General features: G+C 47.1%; 1 protein-coding gene across 4 annotated transcripts in view; it reads right to left on the bottom strand.

The window, feature by feature from the left end:
* The window catches only part of LOC147115573 (uncharacterized), a 120915-nt gene that overhangs the window by 33278 nt on the left and 67700 nt on the right, over positions 1 to 19937 (bottom strand). For all 4 annotated transcript variants that reach the window (XM_085989928.1, XM_085989929.1, XM_085989930.1 and 1 more), the window contains exons 5-6: positions 7723 to 7871; positions 5944 to 6060 (exon numbers count right to left, since the gene is read on the bottom strand). In XM_085989928.1, the coding sequence (XP_085846054.1) occupies positions 5944 to 6060; positions 7723 to 7871 (266 nt within the window). The remainder of the gene's footprint in view (positions 1 to 5943; positions 6061 to 7722; positions 7872 to 19937) is intronic.

Raw genomic sequence — 19937 nt, 5'->3', positions numbered from 1 at the left:
ATCGAGTTGGTGGACTAGACACTTACTAAAAAGGCTTATTTTTTGTGATAAACCAGCTGTATTAATAAAACTGCACCAAGTTACCACTCTTAAAAACATCAAGGAATTAAAAAATAAAATAAACGATTACATTCTATTACGCTGACCGATTGCACTGGTTCATGGAAGATTTTACGTTTGAGATGATGCAAATGAGTTTGGGCAAATTTCCCATTGCTCCCAAAGCGGAAACTCTACCCCCTGATGTGGAACAGTGGAAAGCCAAATGTTATTCCACTCAGTAGGAAGACCTCAATAACTCACTCCTGTAGGAGAATATCATTTGCATGTCATTAGGTATTGCTCACTTCTGGAATAAGATGGGAGTTCTATTCTTCCCCACTGTGTATTTTTTTTAAGTATTCGTTCATGGGATGTGGGCATCGCTGGCAAGGCCAGCATTTATTGCCCATCCCTAGTTGCCCTTGAGAAGGTTGTGGTGAGCCGCCTTCTTGAACCGCTGCAGTCGGTGTGATGAAGGTGCTCCCACAGTGCTGTTAGGGAGGGATTTCCAGGATTTTGACCCAGCGACGATGAAGGATCGGCGATATACTTCTAAGTCAGGATGATGTGTGACTTGCAGGGGAACTTGGAGGTGGTGGTGTTCCCATGCGCCTGCTGCTCTTGTCCTTCTAGGTGGTAGAGGTCGCGGGTTTAGGAGCTGCTGCCGAAGAAGCCTTGGCGAGTTGCTGCAGTGCATCTTGTAGATGGTACACACTGCAGCCACGGTGCGCCGGTGGTGGAGGGAGTGAATGTTTAAGGTGGTGGATGGGGTGCCAATCAAGCGGGCTGCTTTGTCTTGGATGGTGTCTGTATTGATTTGTATGTGGGTTCAATGATGACACATTCATGAAAGAGAATGACTTTTTATCTAAAGTATGTTCAACTCAGTTAACAGCATTACAGGAGACACCATCTTAGAGATCCATCTAAAACAAAACTAAAACTAAACTGCTTGTCTCTCACATGCCCTCTGCTGGTCAGGCATAAATGATCAATCAGGCAAATATGCTGGTAAGGCATAAATAATCAAACAGGCAAATACCATCACTATTTGCTGATATCATTACATCTCCCTTTCTTAAAACAAAAGTATTTTACTTTTATCTAACAACATGTTTTCTTTGTATTACTCTGCATTTTAACTGTAACACTTAATGAACTTACATTATCATTATCATGATCAAGGTTTTTTTAACCTTGTTTTGTGTGTTCACCTGAAATATGTAAATACCTAGAACTTGAAGAAAGAATAAGATAACATTACTTCCTTCTATAACAAGAGTCCTTAAACTTGCTCAATGAGTCTCTCAGGAGGCTTCACGCGTCTTGAGGATTTTCTGATTGATTGTCCTTGAATCTGAGTTGTTGCCTCAGATGATTGGTTCTCAGCTGTGTGATCAGGTTGTTCAACAGTATCAGTCTTTTGACCTGCTGTGTGATCAGGTTGTTCAACAGTATCAGTCTTTTGACCTGCTGTGGCTGGTCCCATGAGAAGATCCCGATGATTTCTTCGCAGAACAGCACCCTCATCTGTCTGAATGGTGTATGATCTTGGTTGGACTTCACTCAGGACAGTTCCCTTCTGAGTCCATATGTTTGTTTTGTCTTTGAACCTTACTTGGTCACCAGTGTGGAGTTCAGGTAGGTTTTGTGTTCCTCTGTCATAGTAGTACTTTTGCTTTTCTTTCTGTTGTTCTTTGAACTTCCTCACTTTCTCCCCCTCTTTTGTTTTCAGGAGGTTCTCCGGGATGGGTAGGTTTGACCTTAGCAGACGTCCCATAAGGAGTTGGGCTGGTGACATACCACACTCGAGCGGCGTTGTGCGGTATACAAGCATGCTCTGGTAGAAGTCAGTTCCACTGTCTTTTGCCTTGTACATCAGTCTTTTCACTGTCTGGACCGATTTTTCCACTAGTCCATTGGACTGTGGAAAGTGAGGACTTGACGTTGTGTGGACAAAGTCGCACTCTTTGGCAAAGTGTCGGAAACTTGCATTGTAAAACTGGGGTCCGTTGTCTGTGAAGACCTCGCTTGCCACGCCATGTCTGGAGAATATGGCTTTCATACATCTTATCACACCTTCTGCAGTGGTGGTGTACAGTCTACAAACCTCTGGATACAGGGAGTAATAGTCTGTGACTACAAGATAGTCCTTCCCTTGACATACGAATAGGTCAGCGCCTACCTTCTGGTAAGGTCTGTCTGGCGCTGGGTGTGGTTTTAGTGGTTCTACCGGATTGCTTGCTCGATATTTCAGGCATATTGTGCAGTTCAACACCTCATTTGTCACATCTTGGTTGATTCGTGGCCAGTACATCACCTCTCGTGCTCTTTTCTTACACTTTTCGATTCCCAGATGTCCTCCATGGATCCTTTTTAGCATCGCTTTTCTCAGACTCTTTGGGATAACAATTTTACTTCCTTTGTAGATGATGTCTTCGACCACTGATAGTTCCGCCCTGCAGTTCCAGTACTCTGCCATGTCAGGTGAGCAGTCTTGCTTCATGTTGGGCCATCCATCCAAGATGCTTTTCCTCAGTCGTCTCAGTGTTTCATCTTTGTTTGTCTCAGTCTTTATGAGCTCCATTTTTGCATCTGCTATGGGCAATGCACTTGTGATCATGTCCATGTAGGCGTTCACTTTTTCATCCATTTTGGTGTTTGCGGGCTCACTTGGGTCAACAGCTCTGGACAACGTGTCTGCTGTATACATCAGCTTACCCGGTGTGTACGCAACATTCAGTGTATAGCGTTGCAGCCTGATCATCATTCTTTGTATTCTAAGCGGACAGCTATTTAGTGGCTTTTGGAACAATGCAATCAAGGGCTTATGGTCAGTCTCTACACTGATTGCTTGTCCTGCCACAAACTGGTGAAATCTTTCACAGGCGTATGTGATGCTGAGCAGCTCCTTTTCTATTTGAGCATATCGCGTCTCCGCGTCTGTCATTGAGCGCGATGCATATGCAATAGGTTGCCAGTAGTCATATTTTTGCAGAAGAATGGCACCGAGCCCACTCTGTGATGCATCTGATGATATCTTGATGGGTCTCGCTGGGTCGTAAAACCTCAGAACTGGTTCCTCTGTGAGCAGTTTCTTTAGATCGCTCCATGACTTCTCATGCTCATGATTCCATTCCCATTCTATGTTCTTTTCAGTTAGTTGTCTCAGTGGCGCCATCTTTTCTGAGAGGTTGGATATGAATTTACCCATGTAGTTGATCATTCCATTAAACATCTGCACGTCCTTTTTGCATTGTGGCTTTGGCATATTCTCAATGGCGGACACCTTTCTGGGATCTGGTCTGATGCCCTCACTGCTAAGGATATCTCCCACGAATGTCAGTTCTGTCACCCCGAGCTGGCATTTCTCTCTATTCAGCTTCAGGTTTGTTTTCCTTGTTGCTTCCAGCACTTTTTTCAGTCTCTCGTCATGTTCAGTTCTCGTGGTTCCCCATACTATGATGTCATCCATTGATGTATCAACTCCCTCCAGGTGCTCATAGATCATATGGATTGTTTTGTGATACACTTCAGGAGCTGAGGCAATGCCAAATGGTAACCTTAGGAATCTGTATCTGCCAAATGGACTGTTGAATGTGCACAGTCTTGAACTTGCCTCGTCCAGTTTCATCTGCCAAAATCCTGATGATGCATCTAACTTGCTGAAATACTTTGCATTTGCAAACTGTGACATGATTTCCTCACGTGTAGGAAGCTTGAAGTGTTCTCTCTTTATTGCTCTGTTTAGATCTCTTGGATCCAGGCAAATTCTGAGCTTTCCATTCTTTTTGTCCACAACGACAAGGGAACTCACCCACTCAGTTGGCTCATCTATCTTCTGAATCACGTTCAGGCTTTCCATCCTGTCCAACTCTGCCTTCAGTTGCTTTTGAAGAGCAAACGGAACTTTTCTGCATGGATGTATGACCGGTGTCATACTTTTATCTACTCTGATCGTGTGTTCTCCTGGAAGGCAGCCTAGCCCCTGAAATAGGTCGTTGTACTCTTTCATGAGTTCATCATAGACTGTCTCTCCTTCGCTTTCCACAACGAGGACTCTCTTTATCAGGTTTAGTCTCTCACAGGCTATTAAACCTAGTATGGCTTGCACATCCTTTGGCACCACGATTAATGCTAGCGTGTGCTCTCTGTCCTTGTGTGTCACTTTGACAATGCATCTTCCTTTCACTGGTATATCAGTACCTGAGTATCCTGTCACTTTCACTTTTATTCCATGTATCTTTGATCTGGGTCTAATTTTCTTAAAATCAGTCTCTGATATCACATTAACTTGTGCTCCAGTATCCAATTTAAATGGAATATGTATGTCATTCACTTTTAATGTCAACATCCAGTCTTTTTTCTTTTTTGTTTTCAGACACAACATCTACATAGAACTCCTCTATCTCGCTTTCATCTACTGCATGGACCTTGCTTTGTTGCGCTTGGTTCTTACAGCAACGGGCATAATGGTTGTTTTTGTTGCAACTATTGCATTTTTTACCATATGCTGGACACTTTTTTGGTGTATGCTGTGTACCGCATCGACTACATGACTTTCGATTGCCCCTTTCATTTTTGTTCGCTGGCCACGCCTCTTTTTTCACATTGGCGCTCTCTTTGTTAAACGGTTTGTGTCCGTTCATTCTCACTGCATCCACGTTGCAGCTACTGTCACTGAACAGCTCCTTTGCCTGCGACTTCACAGTCTCTGTAGCCCTACACAGTGCTATGGCTTTTCCCAGGTCTAGATCTTGCTCTCTTAGCAGTCTTTCCCTCAGACCATTATCTGGAATACCACGCACCAGTCTGTCTTTTATCAGCGAGTCTGTCAGTCCCCCAAATTCACATGTTTTGCTTCGGTTTCTCAGTTCAGTCACATACTGATCAATAATCTCTCCCGTTTTCTGTACACATGTGAAAAATCTGTGCCTCTCAAACGTCACGTTACGTTTAGGTATACAGTAGGCCTCAAACTGTTCCATTATATTATCCAGCTTCATTTTGTCTCCATCAGCAGCGAATGTGAAGTTATTATACACCTCCAGCGCTTCATCACCCACGACATGTAAGAACACTGACGCTTTCATTTTATCACTTTTCTCGTCAGCTCCGATTGCTGATAAATACAACTCCAAACGTTGTTTGAACCTTCTCCAATTTTCAGCCACATTACCTGTCAACTGAAGCTTCGCCGGTGGGTGTAAACCTTCCATTTTTCACTTCGTTAGCTATTCTCCAATGGTAAGTAACGATGTTCTCTTTTGGCTTGCTAATATGTGGAGAGCTGATTTAACTTCAGATTTTTCCTCTTCATCTCTTTCAATCACTTCTTCTGACACCATGTATTGATTTGTATGTGGGTTCAATGATGACACATTCATGAAAAAGAATGACTTTTTATCTAAAGTATGTTCAACTCAGTTAACAGCATTACAGGAGACACCATCTTAGAGATCCATCTAAAACGAAACTAAAACTAAACTGCTTGTCTCTCACATGCCCTCTGCTGGTCAGGCATAAATAATCAATCAGGCAAATATGCTGGTAAGGCATAAATAATCAAACAGGCAAATACCATCACTATTTGCTGATATCATTACAGTGTCGAGCTTCTTGAGTGCTGTGGGAGCTGCACTCATCCAGGCAAGTGGCGATTATTCCATCACACTCCTTACTTGTGCCTTGTAGATGGTGGAAAGGCTTTGGGGAGTCAGGAGGTGCGACACTCGCCACAGAATACCCAGCCTCTGACCTGCTCTTGTTGTGGGGAAGAATACAACTCCTTTATTAACTGTTACCTTGTGTTATTCTTGACATCTGATTTTTTTTTAAACGTGTGGTCTCGATTTGCACACTTCATGCAATAAGGTAATAACATGATATTGGGATGATTACCTTTTTTTTTCACTGATCCAGTGATGTTGCTGTGCACAACATCCTCACCAGCAATGGCAACATTGTGTCCAATGCTTTGGCTCGACATGACTGACTGCAAACCAGATTTTTCAGTTGCTGGTAAACAAGAAGGAAAAACAAACCAATGAATAAGCAGATCACAATTAAAGATTGTAACGTGCAGTTGAAAAGAAATAGAATAAACTCCTTTTATAAAATTCTAAAACACTGATTTCCAGTAAGTATCTCTGACTTGGTCCTAGTTATTTAAAAAAAAAGTAACTTTGATACGAACATGAACTGCAGACATGACATATTCGTAAGGAGCTGGGTTATCCTGCTGACTGAATTGCATGCTTCTTGAATAGAAACATAGAGGATAGGAGCAGGAGTCAGCCATTCGGCCCCTCGAGCCTGCTCCGCCATTCAATGCGATCATGGCTGATCATCCAAATTCAGTACCCGGTCCCTGCTTTCTCCCCATACCCCTTGATCCCTTTAGCCTTAAGAAATATATCCAACTCCTTCTTGAATATATTTAATGAATTGGCCTCAACTGCCTTCTGTGGTAGAGAATTCCACAGGTTCACCACTCTCTGGGTGAAGAAATTCCTCCTCATCTCTGTCCTAAATGGCCTACCCCTTATCCTTAGACTGTGACCCCTGGTTCTGGACTCCCCGACCATCGGGAACATCCTTCCTGCATCTAGTCTGTCTAGTCCTGTTAGAATTTTATAAGTTTCAATGAGATCCCCTCTCATTCTTCTAAACTCCAGCAAGTACGAGCCTAATCGACCCAATCTCTCCTCATACGTCACTGCTGCCATCCCAGGTATCAGCCTGGTGAATCTTCGCTGCACTCCTTCCATGGCAAGAACATCCTTCCTCAGGTAAGGCGACCAAAACTGCAGACAATACTCAAGGTGTGGTCTCACCAAGGCCCTGTACAACTGCAGCAAGAATGTTGCTGTAGTTAATTTTTGGCATATACTGACCACCAATAACACAATGAACTGGCAGCACAAGAGAAGGGATTTTCATTTGGGTGAAATCAAAATCATAATCTAATCACAAGTTAATGTATTTTAAAATCTTATTCAGTGTAATTCAGGAATCATAATCTGTTATATAAAACTTTTGAATACAACACACGCAAAAAGGATTTCTTTCACATTGCATTTAACCCATTTGATTTGAAAACACAGCATATTTTTGTGCACATTCAGAATTAAAGATGATATCACATATCTGTGACTACTGTTACATTCTTTGAATGTTCCCACCGCGCACGTCTGATGCCAGCGCAAGCACCTTATCCAACATGGCGAACTTCCAGCCAGAAGTGTGCGCCCGCTTCCTACCCGTCACATTGGAGGCCGTTCAGTACCCAAAAAATGGGCGCTGCGCAACCGACTTTCTAAGCCACGGTTTCTTTCAGTTAATTCATAAGAGCAGATGGAATATAAAAACCCACTCTGACACCACTTAGATGCAGACAAGGCAAAAGAGAAAGTAGCTGTCCTGGACTTGAGAGATTTACTATAGAAGTTCCTACAGGCAGATACAGGTGTTAACTACCTCTCTGCATCAGCATCCCCCACAGCCTTCTCTCATTCCCATTGGAGAGACCGATCAATATTTGTTTGTTATAGTTAATTTTTTTAGTTTGAATTGTTAATCATCCCTTTTCCCAAGTGATACCTTACAGTCAGGGGGCACATGCTCGTTGTTGTAGCCATGATGCAGTGTATAAGAGGTTGATGTAATATCCTACTGCACCTTCCAGAAAGCGTGTTGATGGGTCCTCCTCAAAATGTAAAGATGCACCAATTTTCTTCCTGCCCATGTCTTCTGCATAATCTGCAATAAACTTGATAAGCTCACAAGCTCCTTCACATTGTAAGTTGTTGCCATCCAAAAACAGATCTCTGCAACAAGGATAATGATATAATTTATCTTACATGGCCGATTTACTGTCTGGATTAAATTAAATTACCTCACTCGTCACAAGTCAATAATTATACAATACTCTGTTTATATTGTTAACAATGCAATAAAATGACTCCTTGCCTGACCAATAATATAATCTTGAATTGTACACTTTAAACCTGGAATGAGTTAGGTTTTATCCCAGTATGAATTGATTTGTGCCACAATATAAATCAGCTGCAGATTCTAACCGATGTCTGTAACCCAGCAGTCTATAACTATCACTAGAGATAATTCTGCAATCCTCTCAACTGGAGATATTTGCAAACCAGATTGGGAACAAAATGTAAGTAATCAAATAACTTGGATTTGAATTAAAGGCTGATATTAAACAGTTTAATGCTTGTCTAGTTGGGGATAACATTTTAGATCTTGAACTGCTTAAAGTGCATAACATTGCAAATAGCTTTATCATTGTGCATCTGGAGAAACCACTTTCCCTTAAGAACATAAGAAATAGGAGCAGGAGTAGGCCAATCAGCCCCTCGAGCCTGCTCCGCCATTCAATAAGATCATGGCTGATCTGATCCTAACCGCCAATCTACTATCACAGAGCTATCTCCTGAATCTAACAGAATTAGACACATGAAATAGGAGCAGGATCAGGCTACACGGTCCCTGGGCCCGCTCCGCTACCCACAGGGCCATGACCGATCCGAACCTAGACTCATGTCCAAATTCCTGCCCGCTCCCCGTAACCCTTAATTCCCTTTACTTCTAGGAAACTGTCTATTTCTGTTTTAAATTTATGTAATGATGTAGCTTCTACAGCTTTTTGGGGCAGCATATTCCATGGACCTACCACCCTCTGAGTGAAGTAGTTCCTCCTCATCTCAGTTTTGAAAAAGCAGCCCCTTATTCTAAGACTATGCCCCCTAGTTCTAGTTTCACCCATCATCGAGAACATCCTCCCCGCATCCATCCTTGCGCTGCCTGCGCTTGCTTCCGGCGAAGAGACTCGAGGTGTTCGGCACCTTCCCGGATGCTTCTCCTCAATTTTGTGCGGTCTTGGGCCAGGGACTCCCAGGTGTCGATGCTGATTTTAAAAACATTGCGCTGGAAGCCAGCCCCAAAACTGGCCACGCCCCCAGATCGAAATAACGAGCATGGTGAGTTAGTTTTTACATATTGAAAAATATTAAATTTACTAAGAAACTGATTAGTGAAAACCAATAAAACGAATAAATGGTTCAGCATAGTTTAAAAAGTTATTTTCAGTGATTTAAAATCGAGTTGGTGGACTAGACACTTACTAAAAATGTATTTTTTGTGATAAACCAGCTGTATTAATAAAACTGCACCAAATTACCACTCTTAAATACATCAACGAGGCCTGACCACAGCGGCTGGACCTGGGAGTGGAGTGAGGAGCGTAGCGGTAGTATAAAAGCGGCGGCAGCGAACGAGGCCCGACCACAGCGGCTAGACCTGGGAGTGGAGTGAGGAGCGCGGCGGCAGTATAAAAGCGGCGGCAGCGAACGAGGCCCGACCACAGCGGCTGGACCTGGGAGTGGATTGAGGAGCGCGGCGGCAGTATAAAAGCGGCGGCAGCGAACGAGGCCCAACCACAGCGGCTGGACCTGGGAGTGGATTGAGGAGCGCGGCGGCAGTATAAAAGTGGCGGCAGCGAACGAGGCATACCAATTCAGCAGCGGGGGAGAGGTGTCAAAAGTAATCAAAGTGTGACGTCACCAGGAAGCAGGTAAGTGATTGGTTGGTGAGTATTTCTCTCTTTTTTAAACTTTACCTCCATGGTTTATAGTTACTAAGGTCTCTCTGGTGTAGCGGGGACTGTTGGTAAACCATTTAACTGTAGTGTAATTAGTGGGGATTAATTGATTTAATTTAAATTCAATTAATTAAAGGGTAAGTCATGGCAGGACAGCCCGGCCACGTGATATGCTCCTCCTGCGATATGTGGGAACTCAGGGACACTTCCTGTGTCCCTGAAAACTACATGTGCAGGAAGTGCATCCAGCTGCAGCTACTGACAGACTGCATTGCGGCACTGGAGCTGCGATTGGATGCATACTGGAGCGTTCGCGATGCTCAGGACATCGTGAACAGCACATTTACAGAGTTGGACACACCGCAGATACAGGTTGGACAGGAAAAAAGGGAATGGGTGACCAACAGGCGGAGTACTAGGCGCAGGCAGGTAGTGCAGGGGACCCTGTGGACATCCCCCTCTCAAACAGATACACCACTTTGAGTGCTGTTGGGGGGGTGGGGCTTATCAGAGGAAAGCAGCAGCAGCCAACTTCCTGGCACCAGGGGTGGCTCTGCTGCACAGCACGGGAGGAAAAAGAGTGGGAGAGCTATAGTAATAGGGGATTCTATTGTAAGGGGAATAGATAGGTGTTTCTGCGGCCGCAAACGAGACTCCAGGATGGTGTGTTGCCTCCCTGGTGCAAGGGTCAAGGATGTCTCGGAGCGGCTGCAGAACATCTTGGAAGGGGAGGGTGAACAGCCAGCTGTCGTGGTGCATATAGGCACCAACGATATAGGTAAAAAGTGGGATGAGGTCCTAAAAGTGGAATATAGGGAGTTAGGAGGTAAATTAAAAAATAGGACCTCAAAGGTAGTAATCTCAGGATTGCTACCAGTGCCACGTGCTAGTCAGAGTAGAAATAGAAGGATATTTCAGATGAATACGTGGCTAGAGGAATGGTGCAAGGGGGAGGGATTCAAGTTCTTGGGACATTGGAACCGGTTCTGGGGGAGGTGGGACCAGTTCAAACCGGACGGTCTGCACCTGGGCAGGGCTGGAAACCGATGTCCTAGGGAGAGTGTTTGCTAGTGCTCTGGGGGAGGGTTTAAACTAAAATGGCAGGGGGTTGGGAACCTGAGCAGGGAGACAGAGGAAAGGGAAACAAGGATAAAAGCAAAAGATAAGGAGAAAAACACAAAAGTGGCAGTCAGAGAAATCTGCGGTTTAAATCAAAAGTGGCCACAGTAAATAATAATTCTAATAGGTCTAAGAGCGTTAAAAAAACAAGCCTGAAGGCTTTGGCCTAGAAATTCGGTTGTTTGCACCAGCAGTTAGCGCCTAAAGAGACCGAGAATTGGGACGTTACCCAATGTTGGGGCGGGCGCAATGAAGATAGCGACAACTCCCATATTGACTATACATTTAACGCCTGCGCTAAGTGTTTGCGTGCGCCCGCGAGCGCAAGCAGATCATGACATCATTTCAGTGTGCAACGCCTTTTAGGGGCGCCTGAGCGGATAGTGGGTGGCGCCCGGAGCCTTTACACCTAGCGCTATTAGTGACAGTTCGAAGGAGCGTTAGCAGGCCCTTCTCGGAGTCGGGGGGCGCTATTTAAAGGGGACAGCTCTAATATAGAACCTTCAATCACTTGGCCTGTTCATTGCGATCGTTGGTGGAGAGAGTTGGTGAGCTACTGTGGAGCAGAGTTTTTGGAATTTAGCATTAGAATACTTGGGACCTTCAAACCTGTCCGGAGCAGTTGGAGCACTAGACCTAACAGCCTTTTGACCAACTGGCATCGGAATGGGTGATGCTTTGGAGGGCGACGGCCTCATGGCCGAACACTAGGGGCAGAGAGACGGCGGGAGAGAGGGCCGGGATTGGCCAGAAGGAGGAGGGGCAATGTAGGTCGGCCAATCCGAAGGTATGCTGCGAGGGTCTTTAGGCAGCAGGTGTCATACCTTGACATGTCGGAGGAGCAGTGTGTGCGAAGGCTCCGAATCGGGAGGGACGTTGTTACTGAGCTGTGCCACCTGCTTGCTGAGGATCTGCAGCCGCGTCTACGGTGCAGGACCTCTCTGTCGGTGGCCGTTAAACTGACTGTTGCCCTCAATTTTTATGGCAACGGATCCTTTCAGTCAGCCATTGGGGACATTGCGAATATCTCTCAGGTTGCAGTCCACTGTTGCATCCGGCAAGTTACAGCTGCCCTTTATAGGCGAAGGCGTCAATTCATCACCTTCCCTCTGACCCTGGAGAAGCAGGCGGAGGAGGAGGAGGAGGAAGATGGAAGGGCTCCTGAAAGTGGAAGGGCCATCCGTCAGAGGCTCATGAGGACTCGTTTCGAGGCCCCTCTGGCGGAATGATGAGTGTCTTTACTCCTGTGCACTTTGGATGTTTGAAAGCCTCTGAAGGCCAGCATCACTGTAATTAGTCACGTGCACTATAGCACATTAAAACTTCTCTTTATTGTCACAAAAGTCTTTCATTACAGCAAAACGACGTCATGTCAACAGAAACCATAACTAACAAAATAACAGTTAACTCTTCGGCAAAGCCGCAAAACTAAACAAACCATTTCCAACAATTACAACAGGTGAGGGTGTCCTTGAATTTGGGCAAAGAAATGTCTCAGCACCTCCCTCTACTGCTGGCCCCTTGATGGAGAACGACTTCTCTTTCGCGGTCGGCCCCTTCCCTCCCTGCTGCTCCTATGTAATTGAACCCCAGTGGCGGGGTGAAGGCTGGGGGACGCCTGCTGACTGTGTGGAAGCGCAGAAGCCCCTGAGGGACGGCCTGGCCGACCTCTGGGCTTGGAGGGTGCGGACGCAGGATGCTTGATCTGAGCATGGCTGGAAGCAGTGTGCCCTGCAGGTGGTGGCAGCTGCACTGCAGACGTACCAGCGCTGGCATGTGGAATGGTCACCTGCCGAGAGAGGAGACCTGCACCATTGTCGGACGACACACTGGCTCTCTGAGGGGACCGGCTCGGCTCATCCGCCACAATCGCATGCTCCACTGATTCCTGGCCTTGTATGGGACTGGAAGGGCCCGGGGTGATCCTAGCTGATGCAGATAGGGTGGCTGCAGTGAGAGTTCGTGTTGCCTCAATCTGGGTGTGGACAAGGCCGGCAAGTGACTGCGTGGCAGCAGTGAGGACCTGTGAGCCAGGTGCCAGTGCGTCAGAGAAGCCCTGGACAGTTCTTTCCATTGCTTCGGACAAGGCCGGTGCCGACCGCTCCACTGCCTTGGACAAACCTTTCCAGGGATTGTCCGAAGCCCTGAACAGTCCTTTCCATAGCGGCCTCGAAGCCCTGAACAGTCCTCTGCATTGTTGGCCCGAAGCCCTGGACAGTCCTCTCCATTGTTGCCCCGAAGCCCTGAAGAGTCCTGTCCATTGTTGCCCCGAAGCCCTGGAGAGTCCTGTCCATTGTTGCCCCGAAGCCCTGGAGAGTCCTGTCCATTGTTGCCCCGAAGCCCTGGAGAGTCCTCTCCATTGTTGCCCCGAAGTCCAACACACTCTTTGTCAGTGTATCTATTGACTGAGGCATCCTCCCCACTGCAGCCATCAGCTCAGTGTGCCTGAGCCGGGCCTGGGTGCTCATTTCAGCCAGGCGACGCACCTCCTCTGCACTCTGTGCAGCAGTCATCACTACCTGCCTTGCCCTCCGGGGAGACGGTGGCTGAACTTGCCAACCCCCCTTGCGTTGCTGCGTGCCGCTTGTTCCGGCAACTGGCTGATCCTCAGAGCCCCCCCCTCCTCTCCCCTCCAGGGAACTACTATCCCCAGTCTGTAGATGTGTATGCTCCCCTGAGATTAGAACGGATGGTCCGGCTTCCTCCTGATCCTCGCCTCCGGAGGCACTGGCACTGGCAGCTTCAGGGCATTGAGCCCGAGTTGGTGATGCATCATCTGAAAGCAGGGAGGTGGAAGAGTGGCTTTAGCAAAAGGACAGGTTGACGGAAAGGCATGCCAGATTGCGGCAAGGCTCTGACATGGCTGCACACTGAGGAAGCATGCTGGCGGGGGGACCAAGTGGAAGGAGACAGCTGAAAAAGGTGAGAGCCTTACCCTCGCTGTCGAGAATGGGGTCGGCAGCTGCAGTGGTAACCGGACCAGACAGACGTCCTCCAAGAATCTGGTGCACTCTCTCCTCGAGATCCGTGAGAGTGACCACTTGTGGAGGTCCGCCACCGGTTCGACGCTGGTCCTTTCGGATCGTCGCCAGCTTGGACTGCAGGGGAAAGGGGAAGTTCTGTAACATGATGCCTTGAGAGGTCATCGCATGCCCCCCATGGTGCAAGAGCCCTTACATGATGCTTTGAGAGATCATCTCATGCCCCCCATGGTGCAAGGGCCCTTACATGAGGCCTTGAGTGAAATGTCCATGTGTGTGCCCAGAAAGGGCCATGGGTGCTTGCTGACAGATGGCCATTGGGGCATCATGGCAACAGGGTGCTCGAAGTCAGGTGCAGATGGAGGGAATCAGAAGTTTGCATAACCAACACTCACCCTAATGACCCGAGTGAGGTCGTTGAATTTCTTCCTGCACTGAACAGGGGTCCTGGTCGCCATGCTGCTGGAGTTGACCCTCAGAGAAACCTCCCTCCAAGATCGCCGGTAAGCCTTTTGATTCAGCCTCTTGCCATTGTCAGGATACAGAACATCTCGACGGCGCTCAACTGCAGACACCAACTGGTCCAGAGCCTCAGTGCTGAAGCGCTCTGCTCTCTGTCTCACCTTCTCCATCCTGACCAAGTTTCTTGCGCCAGAGAAGGGCGAGCGCTGATTCTGAGACCTACAGGGCGTTGAGTGTGGCAGCTCAGGCTGACTGACCCACCCCTTTAAGAGCCGGCCGGCGCCTGGAAGTCTCGTGGTTTCCGGTAATTGAGATCACCTGCGCTGCGCCCGTCCACGCCGATATTGGGTAGCGCCTGAACTTTTGCGCCTTAGGAGCCCCGTGCAACGTCTGATTTTCCGCCTCAATCCCCTTTGGGGGTGATGCAACCCAATATCTCGCCAGGCAGCGATAAGTTTCGTCTGGCTATAAACTTTGCGCAGCGCCAGTTCTAACGCCTCAAGCGGGGCTATACCCAATTTCTAGGTCTTTGTGTCTTAATGCGAGGAGCATTCGTAATAAGGTGGATGAATTGGCTGCGCAAATAGAGGTAAACGAATATGATTTGATTGGGATTACGGAAACGTGGCTCAAGGATGGCCAAGGCTGGGAACTCAACATCCAGGGGTATTCGATATTCAGGAAAGATAGGCAAAAAGGAAAGGGAGGTGGGGTAGCATTACTGGTTAAAGAAGGGATTAACACAATTGTAAGGAAGGATATTAGCTCTGATGATGTGGAATCTGTACGGGTAGAATTGAGAAATACTATGGGGAAGAAAACGTTAGTGGGAGTGGTATATAGACCTCCCAACAGTAAGGCGGAGGTTGGGGATGGCATTAAAAGGGAAATTAAAGAAGCATGCAATAAGGGCACAGCAGTCATCATGGGTGACTTTAAGCTACATATAGATTGGGCTAACAAAATTAGTAACAATACTGTGGAGGAGGAATTCCTGGAGTGTTTACGGGATGGTTTCCTAGACCAATATGTCGAGGAACCAACTAGAGATCAGGCCATCTTAGACTGGGTATTATGTAACGAGAAAGGATTAATTAGCAATCTTGTTGTACGAGGCCCCTTGGGTCAGAGCGATCATAATATGATCGAATTCTTCATTAGGATGGAGAATGAAATAGTTGACTCAGAGACTAGGGTCCTCAATTTAAATAAAGGAAACTACGATGGTCTGAGGAGCGAGTTGGGTAGGATTGATTGGGGAATGTCACTCAAAGGGTTGACGGTGGATAGGCAATGGCAAACATTCAAAGACCGCATGGATGAACTACAGAATTTGTTTATCCCAGTTTGGCGTAAAAATAAAACAGAAAAGGTGACTCAACCTTGGCTAACAAGGGAAATTAGGGATAGCATAAGATCCAAGGAGAGGACATATAAATTGGCCAGAAAAAGCAATAATCCTGAGGATTGGGAGCAGTTTAGGATTCAACAAAGGAGGACAAAGGGATTAATTAAGAAAGGGAAAATAGATTATGAGAGTAAGCTTGCAGGGAACATAAAAACTGACTGTAAAAGCTTTTATAGGTATGTGAAGAGAAAATGATTGGTGAAGTCAAGCGTAGGTCCCTTGCAGTCAGAATCAGGGGAATTTATAATGGGGAACAAAGAAATGGCAGGCCAACTAAATACATATTTTGGTTCTGTCTTCACAAAGGAGGACACAAATAACCTCCCAGAGATGCTGGGGAACATAGGGTCTGATGAAAGGGTGGAACTGAAAGAAATCAGTATTTGTAGGGAAATGGTGTTAGGAAAATTGATGGGACTGAAGGCCGATAAATCCCCAGGGCCTGATAATCTACATCCTAGGGTACTTAAGGAAATGGCCCTAGAAATAGTAGATGCGTTGCTGGTCATCTTCCAGAACTCGATAGACTCTGAAACAGTACCCATGGATTGGAGGGTAGCTAATGTTACCCCACTATTCAAAAAAGGTGGTAGAGAAAAAGCGGGGAATTATAGACCGCTAAGCCTGACATCGGTAGTGGGGAAAATGCTAGAGTCCATTATAAAAGATGTAATAGCAGAGCACTTGGAAAGCAGTGACAGGATCGGACAAAGTCAACATGGATTTACAAAAGGTAAATCATGCTTGACTAATCTACTGGAATTTTTTGAGGATGTAACTGGTAAAATAGATAAGGGAGAACCAGTGGATGTGGTGTATTTGGACTTTCAGAAGGCTTTCGATAAGGTCCCGCGTAAGAGATTAGCATGCAAAATTAAGGCACATGGGATTGGGGGCAAGGTATTGACTTGGATAGAGAACTGGTTGGCGGACAGAAAGCAAAGAGTTGGAATAAACGGATCGTTTTCTGAGTGGCAGGCAGTGACTAGTGGGGTACCGCAAGGATCGGTCCTAGGACCCCAGCTGTTCACAATATATATTAATGATCTGGACGTGGGAATTGGATGTAATAGCTCCAAATTTGCAGACGACACAAAGCTGGGTGGGAGGGTATGCTGTGAGGAGGATGTCGTGAAACTCCAGTACGATTTGGACAGGTTGAGTGATTGGGCAGAAACATGGCAAATGCACTATAATGTGGATAAATGTGAGGTTATCCACTTTGGTGGCAAAAACAGGAAGGCAGATTATTTTTTAAATGGCAATAGTTGGGAGAAGGGGAAGTGCAAAGAGACCTGGGTGTTCTTGTGCACCAGTCGCTGAAGGTAAGCATGCAGGTGCAGCAGGCGGTTAAGAAGGCAAATGGTATGTTGGCCTTCATAGCAAGAGGGTTCGAGTACAGGAACAAGGATGTCTTGCTGCAGTTGTGCAGGGCCTTGGTGAGACCGCATCTTGAGTATTGTGTGCAGTTTTGGTTGCCTTATCTGAGGAAGGACGTTCTTGCCATGGAAGGAGTGCAGCGAAGATTCACCAGGCTGATACCTGGGATGGCAGGAATGACGTATGAGGAGAGATTGTGTCAATTGGGCTTATACTCACTGGAGTTTAGAAGATTGAGAGGGGATCTCAACGAAACCTATAAAGTTCTGTCAGGCCTGGACAGACTAGATGCAGGAAGGATGTTTCTGATGGCCGGGGAGTCCAGAGCCAGGGGTCATAGTCTAAGGATAAGGGGTAAGCCATTTAGGACTGAAATGAGGAGGAATTTCTTCACCCCCAGAGAGTGGTGAACCTGTGGAATTCTCTGCCACAGAGGGCGGTGGAGGCTAGTTCATTCAATATATTCAAGAAGGAGTTGGATATATTTCTTAAGGCTAAAGGGATCAAGGGATATGGGGAGCAGGCAGGGACCGGGTACTGAATTTGGATGATCAGCCATGATCTCATTGAATGGCGGAGCAGGCTCGAAGGGCCGAATGGCCTCCTCCGATCTTCTATGTTTCTATACGCTTCGCTGAAGGTATTGACGATGGTTTGGAGTTTGAGTGTGTGCAGACACAAGCGTCGTCTGCATACTGTAATTCAACAACAGAGGACGGTATGACCTTGGATTTGGACTGGAGGCGACGGAGGTTGAACAGTTTGCCGTTTGTTCTGTAAATTAACTCCACTCCAGCGGGGAGCTTACTGAGGGTGAGATGGAGCATTGCAGCAAGGAAGATCGAGAAGAGCGTTGGTGCGATGACACAGCCTTGCTTGACCCCGGTCCATACGTGAATTGGGTCTGTGGTGGAACCGTTGGTCAGGATCACGGCTTGCATGTTGTCGTGAAGCAGCCGGAGGATGGTGAGAAACTTTTGAGGGCAGCCGAATTTGAGGAGGACACTCCATAATCCCTCAGTGTCGAAGGCCTTTGTGAGGTCAAAGCAGGACATGTACAGTGGTTGGTGCTGTTCCCTGCATTTCTCTTGTAATTGACGCGCGGTGAAGATCATGTCCATTGTGTCCCTTAGTGGGCGGAATCCGCATTGCAACTCTGGGAGGAGCTCTTCAGCCACTTGGAGAAGGTGATTGAGGAGGATTCTTGCGATGACTTATGTAATAGTACAGATTCAGACCTTTTGACTGTTTGGTTTAATATTACAACAGATGGTGCCTTTGCCTACTAGATCAAAGGAGCCCGAAACCAGGTCCCATGATGTGAAATGTGAAATGGCAAGATTGATAACAAATTTGCTAAAGGACCTTAAATAAATGGTGTTTCATCCCAACGTGGTCCAGTCACAAGTTGGGTGCCTCAAAGTTTGGTGCTCGGGCTCCATTCGATCATTATATTCATTACAATCTAGACGAGGCACAGCTGGTACAATGATTACATTTGCAGATGACAACAAATTATGTGGTGGTCAGGACCTTAGAGGGAAGTAGATTTTAAGTGGATCAGGAGAGCTCGAGGAAGTGGGCCCAAGATTGGCAAATGTCTTTCAATGTGCAAAAGTCTTCAGTTACACACATAGGATAGAGCAGAGTGTGTAATTTAAAGTTAACTGCAAGATAGAAAAATATGGATGTACAGTAAAAATTGACTGGTCTTTTAAAATTCAAGCACAGTGGCAAGTGGCTGTGACCAAAGTGAGCTGTACTGACTGGATTATTTAATACAAAACTGGACCATTGTATCGGGTAGTAAAAGGGTTTAGTAAGGTCTCATGTTGAATATTGTATACAATTTTGGTCCCTGCACTTCAGGAAGGACATTGTGGCTCTAGAGAAAGGCATAAGAATGGTCCCCAGTCTGAGCTCATTAACCTATGAAGAGAGAAATTCGCAATAGCGCAATACAGGCGATAGCAGATCGACAGCCTGTTTTATGCTCCGCTCGATTTCTTTTCTATAGAATGGGGGAAACAAAATCAGGCAGAGTGCAAAATGGGCTGCTGATTCACTATCGCCAGGTCCGCACTACCACCCAGGATGAACTTCACCCCCCTGGATGCCTTGAGGTTATATTCACTGGAGAGATAAAGGAAATCTGACCCAGTATATCAAATTATTAAAGGCATTGACAACAAGCAAGTAGATAGTGGGGGAGAAATTGGGTGGAGCCGCAAACGGGGCGCCAAGCGCGCCTGGGCGCCAGATTTTGCGCTGCGATCGGAACAGCAGCGATCGCCGGAAATTCAGCTTGAGCGCCCCAAGAGGGACATGGGGCGAGGCTCAAGGCGCTCCGCGTCCCTCTTAGGGCGCTGAAACTGAATATCGCATCGCAACGTGCCGCAGCACCACACGCTGCGGCACGGCACGCTGCGGTACTGCAGGCCTTCCTGCCATTCTTAAGGGGGAGGGGCCTGCACCAGCGCGATGAGCGATCGCGAGTGCCGGCAAAAGAGCCTGGCACCGAGGAGAAGTGCCGGGCTCTCGGAAAACAGCCAGCAATGCCGCGGGGGGAGAACAGGAGGCCGGGGACGGAGGTGCTGGCAGGCGGCTGCCGAAAAAAACGGCCGCCCCGCACCTCCACCTTAATTTGTGCCACTGCCACCACAGGTAGGCCCCGTGAACCGGGCGCGATTAGCGAGCGGCGTTACAGAGGCGGTCGCTGCCAAATATCGCGATTGGGGCGGTAGCGGGGCGCTGCGCACACCGATGATGTCATCGGTGGCGGCGCAGCGCAACAGGCTAACGCTGCCATTAGCGCCCCAGCTAAATGTCGCGGGAGGCGTGGCCAGTGGCCCTAAAGCCACCGAGTGCCCTCTTTAGGCTGTAGTGGCGCTTCTTAGTTTCCAAACAGGCAGGCCACTGGGCTGTG

Source organism: Somniosus microcephalus, chromosome 6, assembly GCF_052327205.1.
Source record: "Somniosus microcephalus isolate GS21.2 chromosome 6, FLI_Smic_1.0, whole genome shotgun sequence".
In the NCBI taxonomy this organism is placed as follows: Eukaryota; Metazoa; Chordata; class Chondrichthyes; order Squaliformes; family Somniosidae; genus Somniosus; species Somniosus microcephalus.
The sequence above is the reverse complement of the archived record's forward strand: the minus strand, read 5'-3'. Positions and strand labels throughout refer to the sequence as shown.